Source organism: Pteropus vampyrus, unplaced genomic scaffold, assembly GCF_000151845.1.
Source record: "Pteropus vampyrus isolate Shadow unplaced genomic scaffold, Pvam_2.0 Scaffold16, whole genome shotgun sequence".
Classification (NCBI taxonomy): domain Eukaryota; kingdom Metazoa; phylum Chordata; class Mammalia; order Chiroptera; family Pteropodidae; genus Pteropus; species Pteropus vampyrus.
Genome location: NW_011888797.1, coordinates 11654149 through 11670403, shown reverse-complemented (window position 1 = coordinate 11670403; position 16255 = coordinate 11654149). Strand labels below are relative to the sequence as shown.

At 54.5% G+C, this 16255-nt stretch overlaps 2 protein-coding genes across 2 annotated transcripts in view; both read left to right on the top strand.

The window, feature by feature from the left end:
• Window positions 1–1032, top strand: part of LOC105288322 (DNA dC->dU-editing enzyme APOBEC-3A-like) — a 29568-nt gene extending 28536 nt beyond the window's left edge. The window contains exons 4-5 of the mRNA XM_011354454.2: window positions 665–811; window positions 944–1032. Of these exons, the coding sequence (XP_011352756.1) occupies window positions 665–811; window positions 944–1032 (236 nt within the window). The remainder of the gene's footprint in view (window positions 1–664; window positions 812–943) is intronic.
• Window positions 1033–6116: 5084 nt separating this feature from the next.
• Window positions 6117–16255, top strand: part of CBX6 (chromobox 6) — an 11637-nt gene continuing 1498 nt past the window's right edge. The window contains exons 1-5 of the mRNA XM_011354403.2: window positions 6117–6274; window positions 6452–6495; window positions 6650–6715; window positions 6858–6924; window positions 11228–15533. Coding sequence (XP_011352705.1) covers window positions 6206–6274; window positions 6452–6495; window positions 6650–6715; window positions 6858–6924; window positions 11228–12220 — 1239 coding nt within the window. The 5' untranslated portion in view covers window positions 6117–6205 and the 3' untranslated portion in view covers window positions 12221–15533. The remainder of the gene's footprint in view (window positions 6275–6451; window positions 6496–6649; window positions 6716–6857; window positions 6925–11227; window positions 15534–16255) is intronic.

The following is a 16255-nucleotide window of genomic DNA, read 5'->3' as shown; positions in this document are numbered from 1 at the left end:
CACTGCTTGACAGGACCAGCATATGGAACCAAAGGCTCACCAGTCTCCTGTGTCCCCCTCTCTCAGATGCAGCCGCCCAGCACCCACCTGTTGGGTTGCCCCGTCTCTCCTTGCAGTGAAAAAGAATCTGGAGAAATTAACATTCCCCCTCACCACCATCAACACCACCAAACAACTGAAAGTATTTGAAAAAAAAAGTTTCCCCAGCAAAACAGGAAGAGCAGGAAGAGGACAAGTTTGCACAGAGCTGGCTCCACTCTGCCGGGAGATGAAAGCGAACAGCCTGCTCCTTTGCATGTCTTCTCATCTACTTTACATTCACCAGAGGAGGGAGGGATCCTCAGGGCGAGAGGCCCACGCGAGCCAGAATCATCCCTGGATTTGATCTGTAATAGCTCAGGAGTCAGTTCTCCTAACCGTGGCCTTGACCACCTGCCGTCAGTCCCGCTGGCCTCACTGGGGGCCACCAGCCTCCACATGCCAGACTGTATCGAAGAGAGAGACAAATCATTGTATTTAGGGGTGTCTTTGGACAGAAGTTTAACATTCGCCCAAACGAACTAGCAGACCAAGGGAACGGCTTCCTCCCACCTTAGGCATCTCTCTGTTAGAGGTTGCCAGGCTTGGAGGTTCTAGACGCAGCTCTTTCCATTTTCATTTGCAGCTTTCTGCTTCTCTGGACATATATCGAGGAGGTTGGGCTGTGGCGGATTGGAGAAGCAGCCACCACTCGGCACTCAGGACCTCTCCAACAACCCCAGGCTTTGCCTCTGCGTCACGCTCACTGTGCCAAGCCCCTTCTCCTCTTGCGGTGAGTTCTCTCCCAGAGCTTCCTTACTGCACTCAGAAGGAAGTCCAAGCTCTCCTTCATGACCCGTGAGGCCTTGCCTGTGGGGCTCCTGCCTTCCTCTCAGACTTCAGTCTCTCGACCCCTCCATTCAAGCCACGCTGCTGTCCCTCGGATACAGCAAGCATGTCCCTGCCTCAGGGCCTTTGCACTTGTTGCTGCTTCTTCGAAAACTCTTGTCCTAGATCTATGCAGCTGCTTCCTTTTCCTCGTTCAGGTCTCATCTCAGGTGTGGTTCATCAACAGCTTGACCTGACCCCCATAACTGAGCACCCCATCCACACGCCCTGTTCCTCTTTAACACATCGCCCTATGTAGTCTTTCATGACGTATATCTGGCCTGAAAATCATCTCATCTTGTATGTTCATTGTCTGTCTGCTGCCCTCATAAGAATCTAAGCTTCTCGAGGGCTGGGTTCTGTCTGTCTTTTCTCTGCCATGTCCCCAGTGCCTAGAAGCACGCCAGGCACATGGCTGGCTCCCAGTTAATATCAGTTGATTGGCTACCCAGTGTCAGAGAACTGAGGGAGGACCGGGGTCCCTACTCTCAAGGAGCTCATGCTACAGAAGGAGAGGACAATGACCAAACAGAACTCTCCTGTCCTCCTGGAATTCTGCAAACACCCAAATGGGGCAAAAGGCTGGCTGGTTCTACCCAGGGGGCCAGGTATGGCTTCATATAGAAGAACACCCTAGTGCTGAGTTTTGAAACACATGTAGGTGCTTCCCAGGTGAACCAGAGGTGCAAAGGTTCACCTGGGACTATTCAGGAAACAACAGGTGGTCCAATGAAAGCAAAGGAAGAGGTTGTGCGGGATGGGGGACAGGGAGTGAGACCAGCAGGAAGGCCTCTTTCCGGAAGAAAGAGCTTAGGCTTCCTCCTGGAGGCAGCGATGAGCCCCGAGATGTATTTTTTTCCCTGTTGATATTTTGGCTCCTTCCAGTGTTGAAGAGTCTTAAACGGAGAAATGATTTGGTCAGAACTGTGTTTCCAAAAGCTCCCTTGGCCAAAACTGGAGTTCCCTGTGTCCCTTGCCCAATTATGACCATATTCAGGCATATCTCCAAAAGACTCTATTGCCCTCTTTCTAAAAATAGTTAGCCTTTCCTTGGGGGCACATAATTTCACAGCACGATATTTCGGAAAGAACTGTACATGGTTCAGTTCTTTGGGACTCATATTGTCACAAAACTGTAAGTCTTTGCCTTTTTGTCCATGGTTTCAAAAGTCAACTTACATCACATGGCAGATGTCATCGGGTAACAGGAGGAGATGAAGAGTATCTAGTGGACATAGAACTGATGTTTTGTTCATCTTGGCATCTTCTGTGTTTGGGTAGAAACCCAGTATCTTCAATAGTGAAGTGGAGTAATAATAGTAGCTGCCTTGTAGGATTGTTTTGAGGATTAAGTTAGTTAATGTGGTATGGAAAGCACTTGGAAGACTCCTTGAAACATGAGTGCTATATAATGTGTTTGGTGCTATTTTTGGCCAACAAAACAGTTTAAATTTCTAGAATTAAAACTGAGTTTTGGTAGAAGAAAAACATATACCGTGTGTGTGTGTGTGTGTGTGCACGCGCGCGCGTGCGCGCACGCACACGCGCGTATGCATGTGTGTGTCCATCTCTTTTTAGCTATGAGCCAGGCTGGAGCATATACATTTCCACTATCACAGACCTAATATGTACCCAACAGAGCTACAGATGCCATACGTATGTTATCTTGTTATCCTCACAATAAGCCTACAAGATAGAAATGGTTATTCCATTTTACAGATGAAGAAAACTGAGGCTCCCAGAGGTTGACCTCTAAGAGTTGCACAGCTCAAATTGCATCTGTTTGCACCTTCATCTCGCTACGGACCTCATTTCCTGGAAGGCAGAAATCCTATCTTGTCCATCTTGGCATTCCCAGAGCCCAACTCAGGGAGGGAAGGGGATGGGACCCGGCAAGTATTTGTTGAGTCTGAAGCCTGTATATGTTATGTGATCAAAATTACTCTTGAAAATCCCTTCAATGGCCCACTCATGTAGCCAACAAATATTTATTGAGCACCTACTATGTGCAGGACCCTAAGCCAAGACTGGAGATAAAGTGTACCAGATAGGCAAACTCCCTGCCCCTGTGGAGGGCTACTTTAGATAAGGAGGTCAGAGCACACTTTTCGGAAGAAGTGGCATTTGAGCGGATGAAAGAAGGAAATAAGTCATGTGACCATCAGGAGAAAACGTGAGTGTTCCAGGCAGAGGGAACAGCCAGTGCCAAGGGCCTGGGGTGGGAACGATCTTGGAGTTTGCAGAGCCCATAAAAATATCACATACATGGTGTTGTGGTTCAACCTTGTAGGGTAATATCTGCTCTCTGCCCAGATCCCCTAGGCTCCCTTTGTCATGTCCCCACCCCCACCCACCAACAGCCAATATCTGAGGATCTGCTTTCTTAGACCACCTAGGGCACTGAAGCCATTTTGCACACTGAGGTAGGAAGTGGGCAGTACCTGAGAATTAACACCTGCGCGCCTAACACCCTCCTCCTGCAGCCTTTAACCAGTGCCTGTGGGTGGGGACAAATATGAAGTAACTGACATTCCAGAGCTCCCTGCAGGATCGGGCAGGCCCCCCCTCCCCGCGCCCGCCCACAGGACTGCACCTGCCATTCCCAATTACTATGTATGGATGTGGGAGTTGGACAGTGAAGAAGGCTGATAGAAAAAAAAAATGGATTCATTTGAAATATATCATTAGAGGACAGCACTATGGATACACTGGTCCTTATTCAGAAAGATGAAGAAGTGGATCCTAGAGCGAACGAAGCCTGAAACATCACTGGAGGCAAAAAACGACAAAGCTGAAGCTATCCTTCTCCAGGCGCATCATGAGAGAAAAAGACAGCAATGCTGGGAAAGACAGCAATGCTGGGCAAACAGAAGGCAGCAGGAGAAGAGGAAGACCAAGTATGAGACTGACTCCATAAAAGAAGCCATAGGCTTGAGTCCACAGGAGCTCAGAAGGGTTAAGAAGGGCTGTTGAGGACAGGACATCATGGACAGCACTCATTAATAGGGTGGCCAGAGTCAGAGCCAGCTTAACAGCATGTAACACACATAATAGGAGGTCAGTCAGGGGAAGGCAAAATTAAATTTGGAGTGATGCAGCCATGAGCCAAGGAATGCCAGCACGTCCAGAGGCTGGACGAGGCAAGGAACTGATTCTTTTCTAGAACTTCCAGAAAGAACCAGCCCTAAGGATATCTTGACTTTAGCCTAGTGACACTGATTTGGGACTTCTAACCTCCAGAACTGTAAGATAACAAATTGTGTTGTTTTAAGCACAAGTTTGTGGTAATTGTTACAGCAGGTGTATGAAATTAATACATCTTTATTCTAGCACTAGTCACACTATATAGCAGGTGCCTTTCTCATCTGGCAGAGTTCCTCAAGCCTGGGACAGGTTTGTTTCTGATGGTTTAACACAAAGCCTTAAAAAGGGCTCAAGAACCCCACTGAATGAACTAACAAATAGATTAATGCTTATCAGCTTCCTCTGACTTCCTGTCTTTTCCCTCAGCCTGAAAACACGCTTGCACACACACACACACACACATGCACTCACACTCATCTCCATACAGCTCACCCCCAGTGTCCCCAGGAAGGTAGCTCTATTCTTACACCCAAGCCCACTTTCAGCTGGCCAGCAAACAATATTTCTCAAGAGCATGTTGATTTTCAGGGCGGGGAGGGGAATTACTCCCAAGGTAATAATAATACAAATATGCCGAGATGCAGGAATGAGAAGTGGAAATTTTGATATGGTTGATTGGAAACCGCAAGAATTGGTGTTGCATCACAGAAACGTAAAATGCATCTTTTCTAATAAACAAGTAATGAGGACGAGAGATAACCCTGATCCTGACCACTTCCGCATTCCTATCCACCTCCATCTCAGCCCCAACACAGCCACTAAAATGATGATGCAATCTGCATGTGATGACACCGAAAGAGGTCTTTCTTTACATCATTACAGGAGAAAAGCAGATTCCAGACAGTATGAATCACGAGTCCATTTTGTTAAAAAGAGAGAAGTTAAACATATATACTGTATTTACAATGTATATATGTATATTTGCACATGTTTATATTGGCACAGAATAGAGACTGGAAGAAGATTCGTGAAGATGTTAACAATGGTTCGATGGAAATTGTGGCAGTTGCTTTTTTCTTACTTTTTTTTTTTAATTTACAGAGAACAAAACTGTTGGTGTATAAAAATAAAGTTTAAATAATTCAAAATAAGAGAAATAGAGCATTTTGTGTGGCAGGGATATTTTGCGTCCATTCCGGGACAGCCCAGGTCTCCCAGCCCCTCCCCAGATAGGAAGCCGGGATCCGGTCTCCCCGTGAGCAATGGCGGAACCATTGGAGAAACTGCAGGTGTCAGGAGAGTGATGGGGGGGCCTGGGAATCAGAAAACACAGACAGGACCCTGAGGGTGGTTTCTGCCTAATGACCCAAGGATGATCCGCTTCCGGCCTAATGTGGAGTTCGGGGAGCCGGTTCTCACCCCTGGCCCTCTCTCTCCCTACCCCTGGCGCCACATCTCTCTGCGGACTTCACCCCCGCCTCCAGGGTGAAGGCAGGTGCCGTCCAAGACTTCGGCGGAAGAACAGATGCGCAGGATCACCCCGGCCTTCCTCGGCCTCATTCCCCGCACCCCGCGCCCCTTTCCTGCGGTGGCGTTTTTGTTTCAATTCATCTGAACTGGTTACAAAACCACACTCCCACGAATACATAAATAATGGATAATGGGAGGGGGGGAGCAATGTTTTAAAGAAATTCCCGCAGGGCCTGGCAAGGCAACAGCAAATGCGTTTCTGCTGTATCATATTTAACCGTTTGCAAACTTCTGCGGCTGCAGAGACTCCATCGCCCTTCCCCGCCTGGGGCTCGGCGACACTTGCATGGGGGGATGAGGTTAAAAGCTGTCAGCAATCGGCGGCCAGGAAAATGAAGAGAGTGGAAAACGTAAACCTGCATTGCGCCGGACCCTGCTTCGCACAAGCCAAGAATCCATCCGTACCCCGGCTCCCGCTACCAGGCAAGGCTCCTTTAAGAGCCAGCGCGCGCCCCCGCCCCGCGTGCGCTCACTTTCCCTAGCAACGGCCCCGGGGGAGGGGGAGGTCCTGGCAACAGTGAGGGCCTGAAGGGTCACGTGACGGCCCGCAGCTGGAGCGCGAGCGCGCGCCCTGCCGCGCGCCCGCCCGCCCGCCGGGGCCTGTGCGCTGCGGCGCGTGCGCGAGCGGTGCAGCACCAGCCGCGGGAGCAGGGAGTATTATGGGCTGTGGGTGCCGCTGAGCAAGATGGAGCTGTCTGCAGTGGGCGAGCGGGTCTTCGCGGCCGAATCCATCATCAAACGGCGGATCCGAAAGGTGAGCCGCCTCCCGAGGCCGCACGCCTCGCCCCGCAGCTGGTGGCCGGGTCCACGGGCCATCGGGGAGAAGAGGTTCCGCTAACCCGGGCTCTGTCTTCCACCCCCGCGCCGCCGCCTCCTTGCGTCCCCGCATCCTCCCCACCCCCACTCCCCTTTTTTTTTCTTCTTTTTTCAGGGGCGCATCGAGTACCTGGTGAAATGGAAGGGGTGGGCCATAAAGTGAGTGTCGTTGGGGTCCAGGGGCAAGGGGGGAGGGGAGGCGACACCGGGCCTTTTTTTTTTTTCCCCTTGGGGAGTGCGCATGTTTGCTCCCTCGCATGTGCCTCTGCCTGTTTGGTTTTCATTTTTATTTTGTGCATGTGCGACTCGGCAGGTACAGTACTTGGGAGCCCGAAGAGAACATCCTGGACTCGCGGCTTATTGCAGCCTTCGAGCAGAAGTGAGTTTGGGAAGCTGGCAGGGGCATCAGGGCCGAGGCTTGGCTGGGGCACCGCGCGGGGAAACGGGGGAGCTGGGGAGGACAGCGCGTAGTGGGGCCCGAGAAGGGGCTCTTTTTAACCTCTGGTGTTTCTCGGCCGCAGGGAGAGGGAGCGTGAGCTGTATGGGCCCAAGAAGAGGGGACCCAAACCCAAAACTTTCCTCCTGAAGGTAATCTGGCCCAGCCCCAGCAGCCCCCTCTCGGGCCCCTAGCCCCGGCAAAGCACGGGGCCTGCAAGGGAGGGACAGATCGGCGGCCGCCCAAGGGCGGGCCTTTCCAGAGGGGCCCCAGCTGGGCAGGGGGTGGTTGTGAGTCCCCGAAGAGCCCCTGGCAGCAGGCCCCAGTGGCTCTAGCTTCAGCTGGAGGGTCCTGGGAGTGGGGGGCAAGGGGGGGTAATCCTCGTTGAAAAATCCAGGGTTTGGGAAGGCCAGCGGGGCTCCAGGAAGGGAGCGGATGAAGCAGGTGGGGGCTGCCCACCTGAGCGGGTGGCAGGGAGGTCACTTCTGCAGGTGAGAGTCCTTATCTCCCTTTTGGCTCTGCCTGGAATTAGAACCCAGGGGGAGAGCGAATGTGGTCTTCTCATGACAGGGAACAGGGAGAGGCGTTTGAGGTCCACCTGCCTTCCTGCGCTCAGCTTTCGTCTCAGGATTTGTTCTGCATGCCTCCCTCCTCGCTGGGGGATCCAACGTGAATTTGACCATAAATCACTTGACTTCGAGTTTATCACGCAGGCTGGGCCACTGGCCTCAGGGCTCTGAGCCTCATTTTCCCTCCCCGCTGGCTGTTTGTGGAGGTTCTAATGAGGATGGAGAGTGGGGGAGTAAAAGCATAGCCTTGGCAGAGGAGGGAGACCTAGCTCCAGAGGAAGCCATCTTAGAGTTTTGAAGGATTTGTTTTATTTTATTTTGGTGAGAAAGAACAGACCAGGAAAGGGAGGGCAGGATGACCCGAGGCGGCAGCAGAGACAGCAGGCAGACCTCCCCAGGCAACCAGTCTCCTCCTTAGGGTTAAGGTTGTCTCAGGGCCTCTTCTCCCTCTGACAGCCTGTGACTTTGTGGCATTTGGCACAAGAAGGGCAGTGAGGACTCTGCAGAGAAAAGACTATACACACTGCAGAAGCTCAGAATCACCAATTTGTCCAAAAGGCTTAAAGCCCAATGAGAGTGGGGTGGGCCTCTCCAGCCCCGCCTCCCCTCCCAGAAAGGGACTTGTGTATGTGCAAGGGTTTGCTTTAGACTTAAAGCAGAAATGAAAGAAATGTTGATTTCCAGAATTATATGTTTCTGTGACCCCTGGCGCCAACCTACACACATGTTAGGGGATCCGCGAAGCAGCCTTAACCCTGATGCTTCTTGGGAGGGATGGGGCAGAGCAGCTGGAGGCTTGGTGGGCTGACAGCCTCTCTGCGCCGCTGGAGCACCCTCTAACGGTGAAGCGAGTAATGACCTCGAGCATTGATTCACAAAATGCCTTTGTTTTTTTGTTTTGTTTTGTTTTTGTGGGTTTTTTTTTTTTTGGATAGCTCTAGATCCTGAGCTAACTATAGATCCTAACACAGTGCTGAGCCCACACATGGATTATCTCCTTTATTCCTCTCAACAACCCTGTGAAGTAGGGAGTATTATCTCCATTTCGCAGATGATAAATTCAAGGCCCAGAGAGGGGAAGTGACTTACCTGAGGTCCCACCACCCAATTTCATGGCTTTATCCTGTCTCCTTTTCTTCACCCTGTCCCTCAGAGAACTCACATCAAGTTAAGGGGGTGAGGTGGACAGACACACACAGGAAACCATGAAAGGGCAGAGAATGGAAAGGCAGATGAGAGGACCTTGATCTGGAACTGGAAAACAGGTAGCACGAGAATAATGGATCTTTGCAGGGGGCGACGGAGATCAGCTTGGTCTGAGCCCATTGCTCTGCGAGTCACTGAGAGGCAGCGTGTGTGCTAAACTAATTACACTCAGATGGCACTTTGTGCCGGCAACTATTGTAAAGGGAACAGGAGCCCGTGAGATAGGTTGCATTATTCCCATTTTACACATAGGAAAACTGAGGCCAGAAAGGTTAAATAAACTTGTCTATGGCCACAGAGCGTCAGTGGCAGAGTCCAGGTCTTTGACCTTCCATGCCGTCTGTAGTACATGCCAACCCCTCAGAGCCATACCTCTCACCTGGTCAGAGTGCAGTAAACGCACTGGCTGCGGATAACATTTTTAATTTACAAGCAGACCCAGGTTCCACCTTCAAAGAATTTTTAATCTGGGGAAGAGAGATGAGGATGGTTAAATCAGTCCCTTCTTTAAAAAATTATATTTAGAAATGGTAAAGAATGTTTCTCAAATAAAGTTTGGAAACCATGCATTAGCTTATTGCTCATAAGCCTCCCGCCCCTCCCCCCGCCCAAGCATAAATGTGGTATTTATTGAGTACTTGTTGTGTGCCAGGCACTGTGCTAAGCAGGTAACATGTAAAGATGGTCCCTGTGGTGGGTCCTGCTAGGATTGCATAGAGGGGGAAGAGGCACCACCAAGTCGGGGTCGCATCCTGGATCTGATGTTTACCCACACTTAGCCACTCTCCAGGGACTGTCCATCGCCACTGAAATCTGCAGAACCGTAATTGCAGAGGTCCAGGGGCTCATGCAATATGCAAGAGAGTAAACACTTATCCCCTGGGGTGATTGGAAAGGGCGGAGATCCCCTAAACTCCCATGGGGATGAACCTGCAAAAGACCCTACTTGCCATGCCAAGAAAAGGCTGATGGCTTTCCGCTGCTTTTGTCTGGGAAGGGATGTAAGGTAACCAGTCCCTGCCTCTGCTGGCCAGGAGCAGGAGGAGCTGGCAGCCCTGGCAGGGGGCTGGGGAGGTCTTTAACCTTCCATGCTTGGGGAGGCGGGTGGTGTCATTTAGTGGCCAAAGGGTTTTTTGACCAAGTAGTCCTGAGAGGCCCTAAGCGTGTGGGAGGGCCATGTGGCATTAAAATGTACTTCTCCCACGTTCTGAACAAAGACACTTTTGCTTACTCAGCAAATAAGTCAGCAGACACCTCTTCTGGGGGTCGTAGTTAAATACAGCCTAGTCTTGTCTGAGGGGTGTACAGGCTACCTCTCAGGTTCTAGGTAAGCGTCTAGTTCTTTTTGGGGTAGGGAGGTGAAGAGACCCCAGACCATAGACCCCACTCTCGGGGAGCTCACAGACTATGGAAATGTGTTCTTTTCTCGGCCACCACCACCTCACACCTGGATGGATGCAGTGACTTCCTAACGAGCCCCTTGCCCCACCTGAGGCAGGGTCTGTCAGGCACAGATCACTCACCCACCTCCGCCCTCTGCCCAGCCATTGCCTTTGGTTTCTTGGACTCTGTGCCTCCTCTCACCGCTGGGCTCTCTGCCTCTGCCGCTCTTCCTAGCAGCGCCCCTTCGGCAGGCCAGCTGGGCCTGTGCAGCTGCCTGGGGCATGGGCAGGCTCAGGAAGGACCAGGGCGCTCTCCTGCTCAGGCTTCATCCTCCAGGACCAGGGCCTGTGCCCCATCCGTGCTCCTCTGGGCCCTGCACTTCCTTTATTGCATCGAGTCACCTTGCATCCCAACTGCCTGTTACTTGTCTTCCCCAAGGAGCACAACCTGGAGGCTGTGTGTTCACAGCTGTGGCCCCAAACAGCTGGCACGTCCTCACTAGTACTCAGATAATGAAGGAAGCTTAGAGAGGACATGGAGGACAGCTCATATGGCTTTTTGAGTCCCTTGCCCTGAACCTGGGGTCCCAGGGCCCTGCCAAACCCAGAGTGTTCTGTGATGTAGCAGCTGAGCTGCTGCAGAGCCCTGAGGCTTTACAGATGTCACAGCTGGGAGTGTGGCTGGCCCTAGGTACAGGGGACAGTATCTGGCCTGCCCACAGAACCCTGCTCAGCTATCCTGCCCCGAAGGCAGTGATCACCTGGGAGGCAAGTCCGAGCTGCAGGTGCAGCCTGTTCAAAGGCAGAGAGAGAACACAGGGAATTTGCCACCCTACACGTAGGTCAGTAGGGCTGGGGTGCAGGGTGGGGCAGGGAGAGGCCTCCCGCTCCTTTCCGTCCCCAAGAATCAGTCGTGGAGGAGTGCCGGGCTGGGCTGGGCTCCCTCACAGAGCAGGGTTGGTCAGGGGCTTCTGAGCGAGAGGCTGTTCTCTCCGAGCAGTGTCGCAGCTACTGCCACTCCTGTGTCACTCCTGTGTCAGCAGGGGCAGCCACGGACCCCTCCTTCCCTGGGGCCTGAACAAGGGTCCAGCTTGACCCCGGACCTCATGCACTTGCTTTGCCTGTCTTAATATGTTTCCTTTTACGTCTCGTCTAAGACGAGTCATGAGCAACACTGATTCTCCCAAGTGCTCTCAGGGTGGTTTAATGAGACCATACGTGTGAGTTGCTGGTGCAAGAGTGTCCAGGGGAGGCCAGCGGGAGGCCGAGCCCCCACCTACTCCCTGTCTGCCCCACAGGCGCGGGCCCAGGCCGAGGCTCTCCGCATCAGTGATGTGCATTTCTCTGTCAAGCCGAGTGCCAGCGCCTCCTCGCCCAAGCTGCACTCCAGCGCAGCCGTGCACCGGCTCAAGAAGGACATCCGCCGCTGCCACCGCATGTCTCGCCGCCCCCTGCCCCGCCCAGACCCCCAGGGGGGCAGCCCTGGCCTGCGCCCTCCCATCTCACCTTTCTCTGAAACCGTGCGCATCATCAATCGCAAGGTGAAGCCGCGGGAGCCCAAACGGAACCGCATCATCTTGAACCTGAAGGTCATCGACAAGGGCACAGGTGGCGGGGGCTCCGGGCAGGGGGCTGGAAACCTCGCCCGCCCCAAAGTCCCCTCGAGGAACCGTGTCATCGGCAAGAGCAAGAAGTTCAGCGAGAGCATCCTGCGCACGCAGATCCGCCACATGAAGTTTGGGGCCTTCGCTCTGTACAATAAGCCTCCACCTGGCCCCGTGTCACCCCCGCCAACTGGCAAGGCCGACATTGCTGCCTCCACGGCCCCAGGGCTGCTCCTGGCAGCCCCTGCTACTCCCTACGATGCCCGAAGCTCCAGCTCCTCCGCCTGCCCCTCGCCAGCACCACAGCCCTCCGACCCTGACGATGTGCCCCCCAAGCTGCTCCCGGAGACCGTGAGCCCATCTGCCCCCGACTGGCGGGAGCCCGAGGTGCTCGACCTGTCCATCTCTCCAGAGACGGCAGCCACCAGCAAGCAGGCATCTCCCGACGTCACTGCTGCTGCCAGCCAGGCACTTCCCATGGCCCCCGATCCTGCCGGCACCTCCTCCGAGCCCGGGGACTGGCGCCCCGAGATGTCACCCTGCTCCAATGTGGTCGTCACTGATGTCACCAGCAACCTCCTGACGGTCACTATCAAGGAATTCTGCAACCCTGAGGATTTCGAGAAGGTGGCTGCTGGGGTGGCAGGTGCTGCAGGTGGGGTTGGCAGCTGTGGGGCAAGCAAGTGAGGGGGCTCCACCAAGGAGGGGACTTTGGAGGGAAGCACCCCTTTCCAAAGTCATACTCTTGTTCCTGTCCCCGCCCTCACACACCTGCCTGTGCTTCGCTTGTTTCAAATGGCTTGGTGTTGACCCCGGGATGGGGTTGGGCAGTTGGAGCCCCCTAAAGCCCAGTGGGGGTCAGTCCGGACCGGATTAGGGCTGAGGTGGGGCGAGGGCACTGGGAAGTCCTCCCTTGTCTCTTGGCACCCTTCCTGCCCATGCACAGTGGGGCCCACTGAGTGGCTCCTGGGGTTCAGCTGCCCCTTCCACATCCCACCCTGTTTCTCCCCAGCTTGCTTCCAGCTCTCGTGCACAGCATCTGATTTCTCGGTGCTAACCCGGCAGCTGCAGGCCCCTTAGGAGCCCCTCCCAGCGTGGGCACGGTCTCTCTCCTTCCTCCAGCTGCCTGGGCAGGAGGGGCAGGGATGGCAGAGCCCAGACAGGTGGAGGCGAGGCCCGCCACGCCCCTTCCTCCACGTCGACAAGGTGGCAGGGCCTAGAGGTACGGGTCTTCCCGTCCACTCTTGGAGGAGACCCAAGCAGACCCCCTGAGGCCCCACCCCACCCCGTCTCTTTACTAATCCCTGTCTGGACGGTAGGAAGAGCTGGCAGGGATCCTAACCTGCCACAGCCTCCCGGCATTTAAAGGCCCCTTCAGTTCTTGACCAAAGGTGCTACAAGAACCTGCTGTGGAAACTTCCAGCTGTGCGTGTGCGTCTGCCACCCCCTGGCGTGTTCGTGTGTGTGTGTCCGTCTGTGCATTGGACACTCAGTCCAGGCTCTCCAGGCGACACCCTTTAGGGTCCTCGGAATAGGGTCCCTGGAGGCCTGGACCTTCCCTTGTGGTCACCTGGGCCTGCGGAGGCCACCGGATCAGTCCTCCCGGCCCAGGTGTGCCGGGGCATGCCGCACCCCCACACCCTTCCCCTTTGGGGTGGTCATTCTGACCCGCTGGGCCTTCAGTGGCTGCTCACATGGCATGGTGGGCAATGAAGTAGAGAAAGGAGACCCCTGCCCCAGGCTTCCCCTTCTTCCTGGGTGTTTTGAGGGAAGGCGGAAGCTTGGAAACTTCCTGAGGGTCTCCGGCTCCTCTCGCCCCCTCTCTTTCGCTTCCCAGGGCCAAGGCCTCCTCACAGCCCAGCCTGCTCGAAGCAGCGGAAGGGCTCGGCCGTCCTGGGCAGCTTCGCTTTCCCTCCACTGCCAGGAGCTGAGGCATCCATGCCAGTGACAGAGACCAAAGCCCCAGGTTTAGGCTGGGCACTGGGAGGGTGGGAGGCCAGAGTGGGGGCACTGCAGAGCAGCCCATGTTCTTCAGGGGAGCACAGGGCTGCAGTGCCTGCGCCTGCTGCACCGTGGGAGGCAGCGTGGGGCGGGGGGGCAGTCCTGGGCCGCTGTCCCCGGCAGTGGGGCATGAGCGGTGTGTCCCCGTGCGAGGCGCAGCGGAGCTCCCCGGTGTGTGCAGCAACAGGCGTCTCGGTTCTGAAGCATGATGACAGATGGTAGGAGGAGGCAGCAAGGGGGTCCAGTTAGGGAACAGATGCCTTTGTCCTAAGCGTGGAAGGACTCTTCTTCCAAACCTCCCACCAGGGGCTGCAGCCTGGCCCCTGTCCCTCCCCACCCTAGGATATAGAACAAGGGCCCTCACAGTGTTTGGGGGGCTGGCACTCCCGGACCCCTCCCCACCTGCCCTTTGTGTTGGCTCTGTGGCCGTCCAAGTGCCAATTGGCTTCCCCCCAAATAAGGGCTGGTGTTTCTCCTCTGTCCTTAGAGGTGATCCTCCCTACCCCGACCCCTCACCCCAGGTGAGCGACCACCTGGATGCCAGTTACAGGTGTTTCCAGAGACCATAGAAATGTGTTTTCCTGAGAGTCTGTGTCATTCGTGACTTTTTTTGTAAAGAAGTTGTGTTTTCAGAGGTGATTTTATGACAGGAAAGTGAAAGAATTAGTTTTGCAAAAAACAAAAAAAAAAAAAGAGGAAAAAAAAATACTGTGGGATTCCTATGGGGTGGGGGGGTGGGGAGAAAGATATTTAAAGAAAAGCTAGTAACGCAGTGATTGCACAGGTGAGGTGGCAATGTTAGGGACAGGCATGGAGGCCCAGGCCCGGCTGGCGGGTCCCCAGGGTTGTGGCCGGCTGTCTTCCTTGTGCAAGACAGAGTGAGCCCTCCCTCCTGTCCTGGGCCTAGACTTCACACCTGTCCTCGCTCAAAGGAAAGGATGACAGCTGGTTCCAAGGGAACTAGCCAGAAGCTGCAGGGGCTCAAGCAGATGGAGCTGAGATTTGGGGAGGTGGGGTCAGCAGGGGTCCCACTGTCGGTGACTCCAGGAAGGCTGGTGAGTGGGTGCAGTTGGGTTTCTGGCTGTCCTTCGTTCTTTTGGCAGCTTGTTGGGCCATCTGGTCCTTACTACCGCCACTCCGTGGGGGACATCTCCCTCCCCATCACCCCAAAGACCATAACTCCCCTGAGCTTCCCCGGCCAGATAGGAAATGCAGGCTTCAGGAAGACAGGAGCTGTGGACTCTGGGAGAATCTTAGGTGACGACCAGGAAGGGCTGGCGGTAACCGTAGGGAGAAGGGAGTTGCCTGCCTCTCTTTCCACGGGCTGGCGGGTTGTGCCCCCACCCCCCAGACGTGCAGACCCCACCCTGCCTCAGTGCGTGTAGAGGACACGCGTGCACACTGCTCTGAGGCAGGCAGCTCCCCAGAGGGCCAAGGGCGTGGGGTCAAGAGCAATCAGCCCTCCTTACCTCTCCTAGGGCGGCTTGGAACGGGAGCCCGGAAGCCCCCGCCCCCACACACTCTTGCACGGTCAGCCTCCCGTGGGCCCTCTCCCCTTGCTGCTTTTCCGTTTGCCTAATTACCAAGCAGAAGTTGCAGTCTGGTTTGCTTTATTTTTGTATGTGAAATATCCCCATAGCCCTGTCTCCCGCGTTCATTATTGGTTGGGGCATTGTTCATCCCCCCTTAATGCCACCCCTCCGTACCCATGTGTCATAGGAAACATGTGAGGTCTGGTGTCTGAGACGAGAAAAGACCCCTCCCTGTCTCAGTCTCCCCTCTGACCCTCAGTTCGCCCCCTCTGAAGTGGGTGTATCGGGTGGCAAGGCCTCTTCGTTCAGCGCTGCTGCTGTCCGGGCAGCTGCCGAGGATTAGGGGGTGGTAGGGATGGCTGGCGCGGGGCCTCCAGACCCCCACAGCCCCCCATAGCCCCCTTTCTCATCCTGCAAAGAGGACAGGGTCAAAATGAGCTCCATCCTTCCACTTGCTCTGGAAAGAGGTGACGACCAAGTCCCCAGCCTCAGTGTGAGGTGGGCTGAGTGGGAGGGGTCACCCCATTTAAGATGAGGAAACGACCCTGAGAGGCAGAGCTGCTTCGCTGGGGTGAAGAGCCCAGCTGCTCTGGCCTGTGACCTTTTTAAAGTCCCTTTAAGAGGTGGGGCCCAGGGCCCTGGAGTTACCACAAAGCTGGCAGGCCACCCCTGAGCCAGGCATTCCTTGGTCAGGGGTCAGTCCAGAGTAGGAAACAGTGGTGGGGGGAGGGGGTGTGTGCTGGCACCAGCCTTTCTAGCCTCTGTGGGGACCCAAGTGAACGTACCACCTTTCCCACCTTTTTGGGTTTTGGGGGTTATTTTTGTTTTTTTTGTTGTTGGTGGTTTTTTTGTTTTGTTTTTTTTTTTGCACTTGGCCCATGCCAGACAGTGGAGCTTATTGGTTCCACTTTTGGGCTCCCATGCACTAGCCCAAGGCAGCCTCTTGGGGGCTTGTATGGTTTAAGGAATCACTTTTAAAAAGAAGAAAAAAAGTGTTTAAGGGTTTTTGTTTTTTCTCTGTCTGTATCTCCTCTCAGATTCAGAGAGCCCAAAATTAGGGGCTAAAACTCCACGAGAGTCTCCCCAGCTTGACCCATCTTGCTGATAGTCACCAAGATGCCAGATGGGACAGGTTAGGTGAAGACTGAGGACCCCACCTTCCAGGCCTGCAGGGTCCTCCCCACCCCAC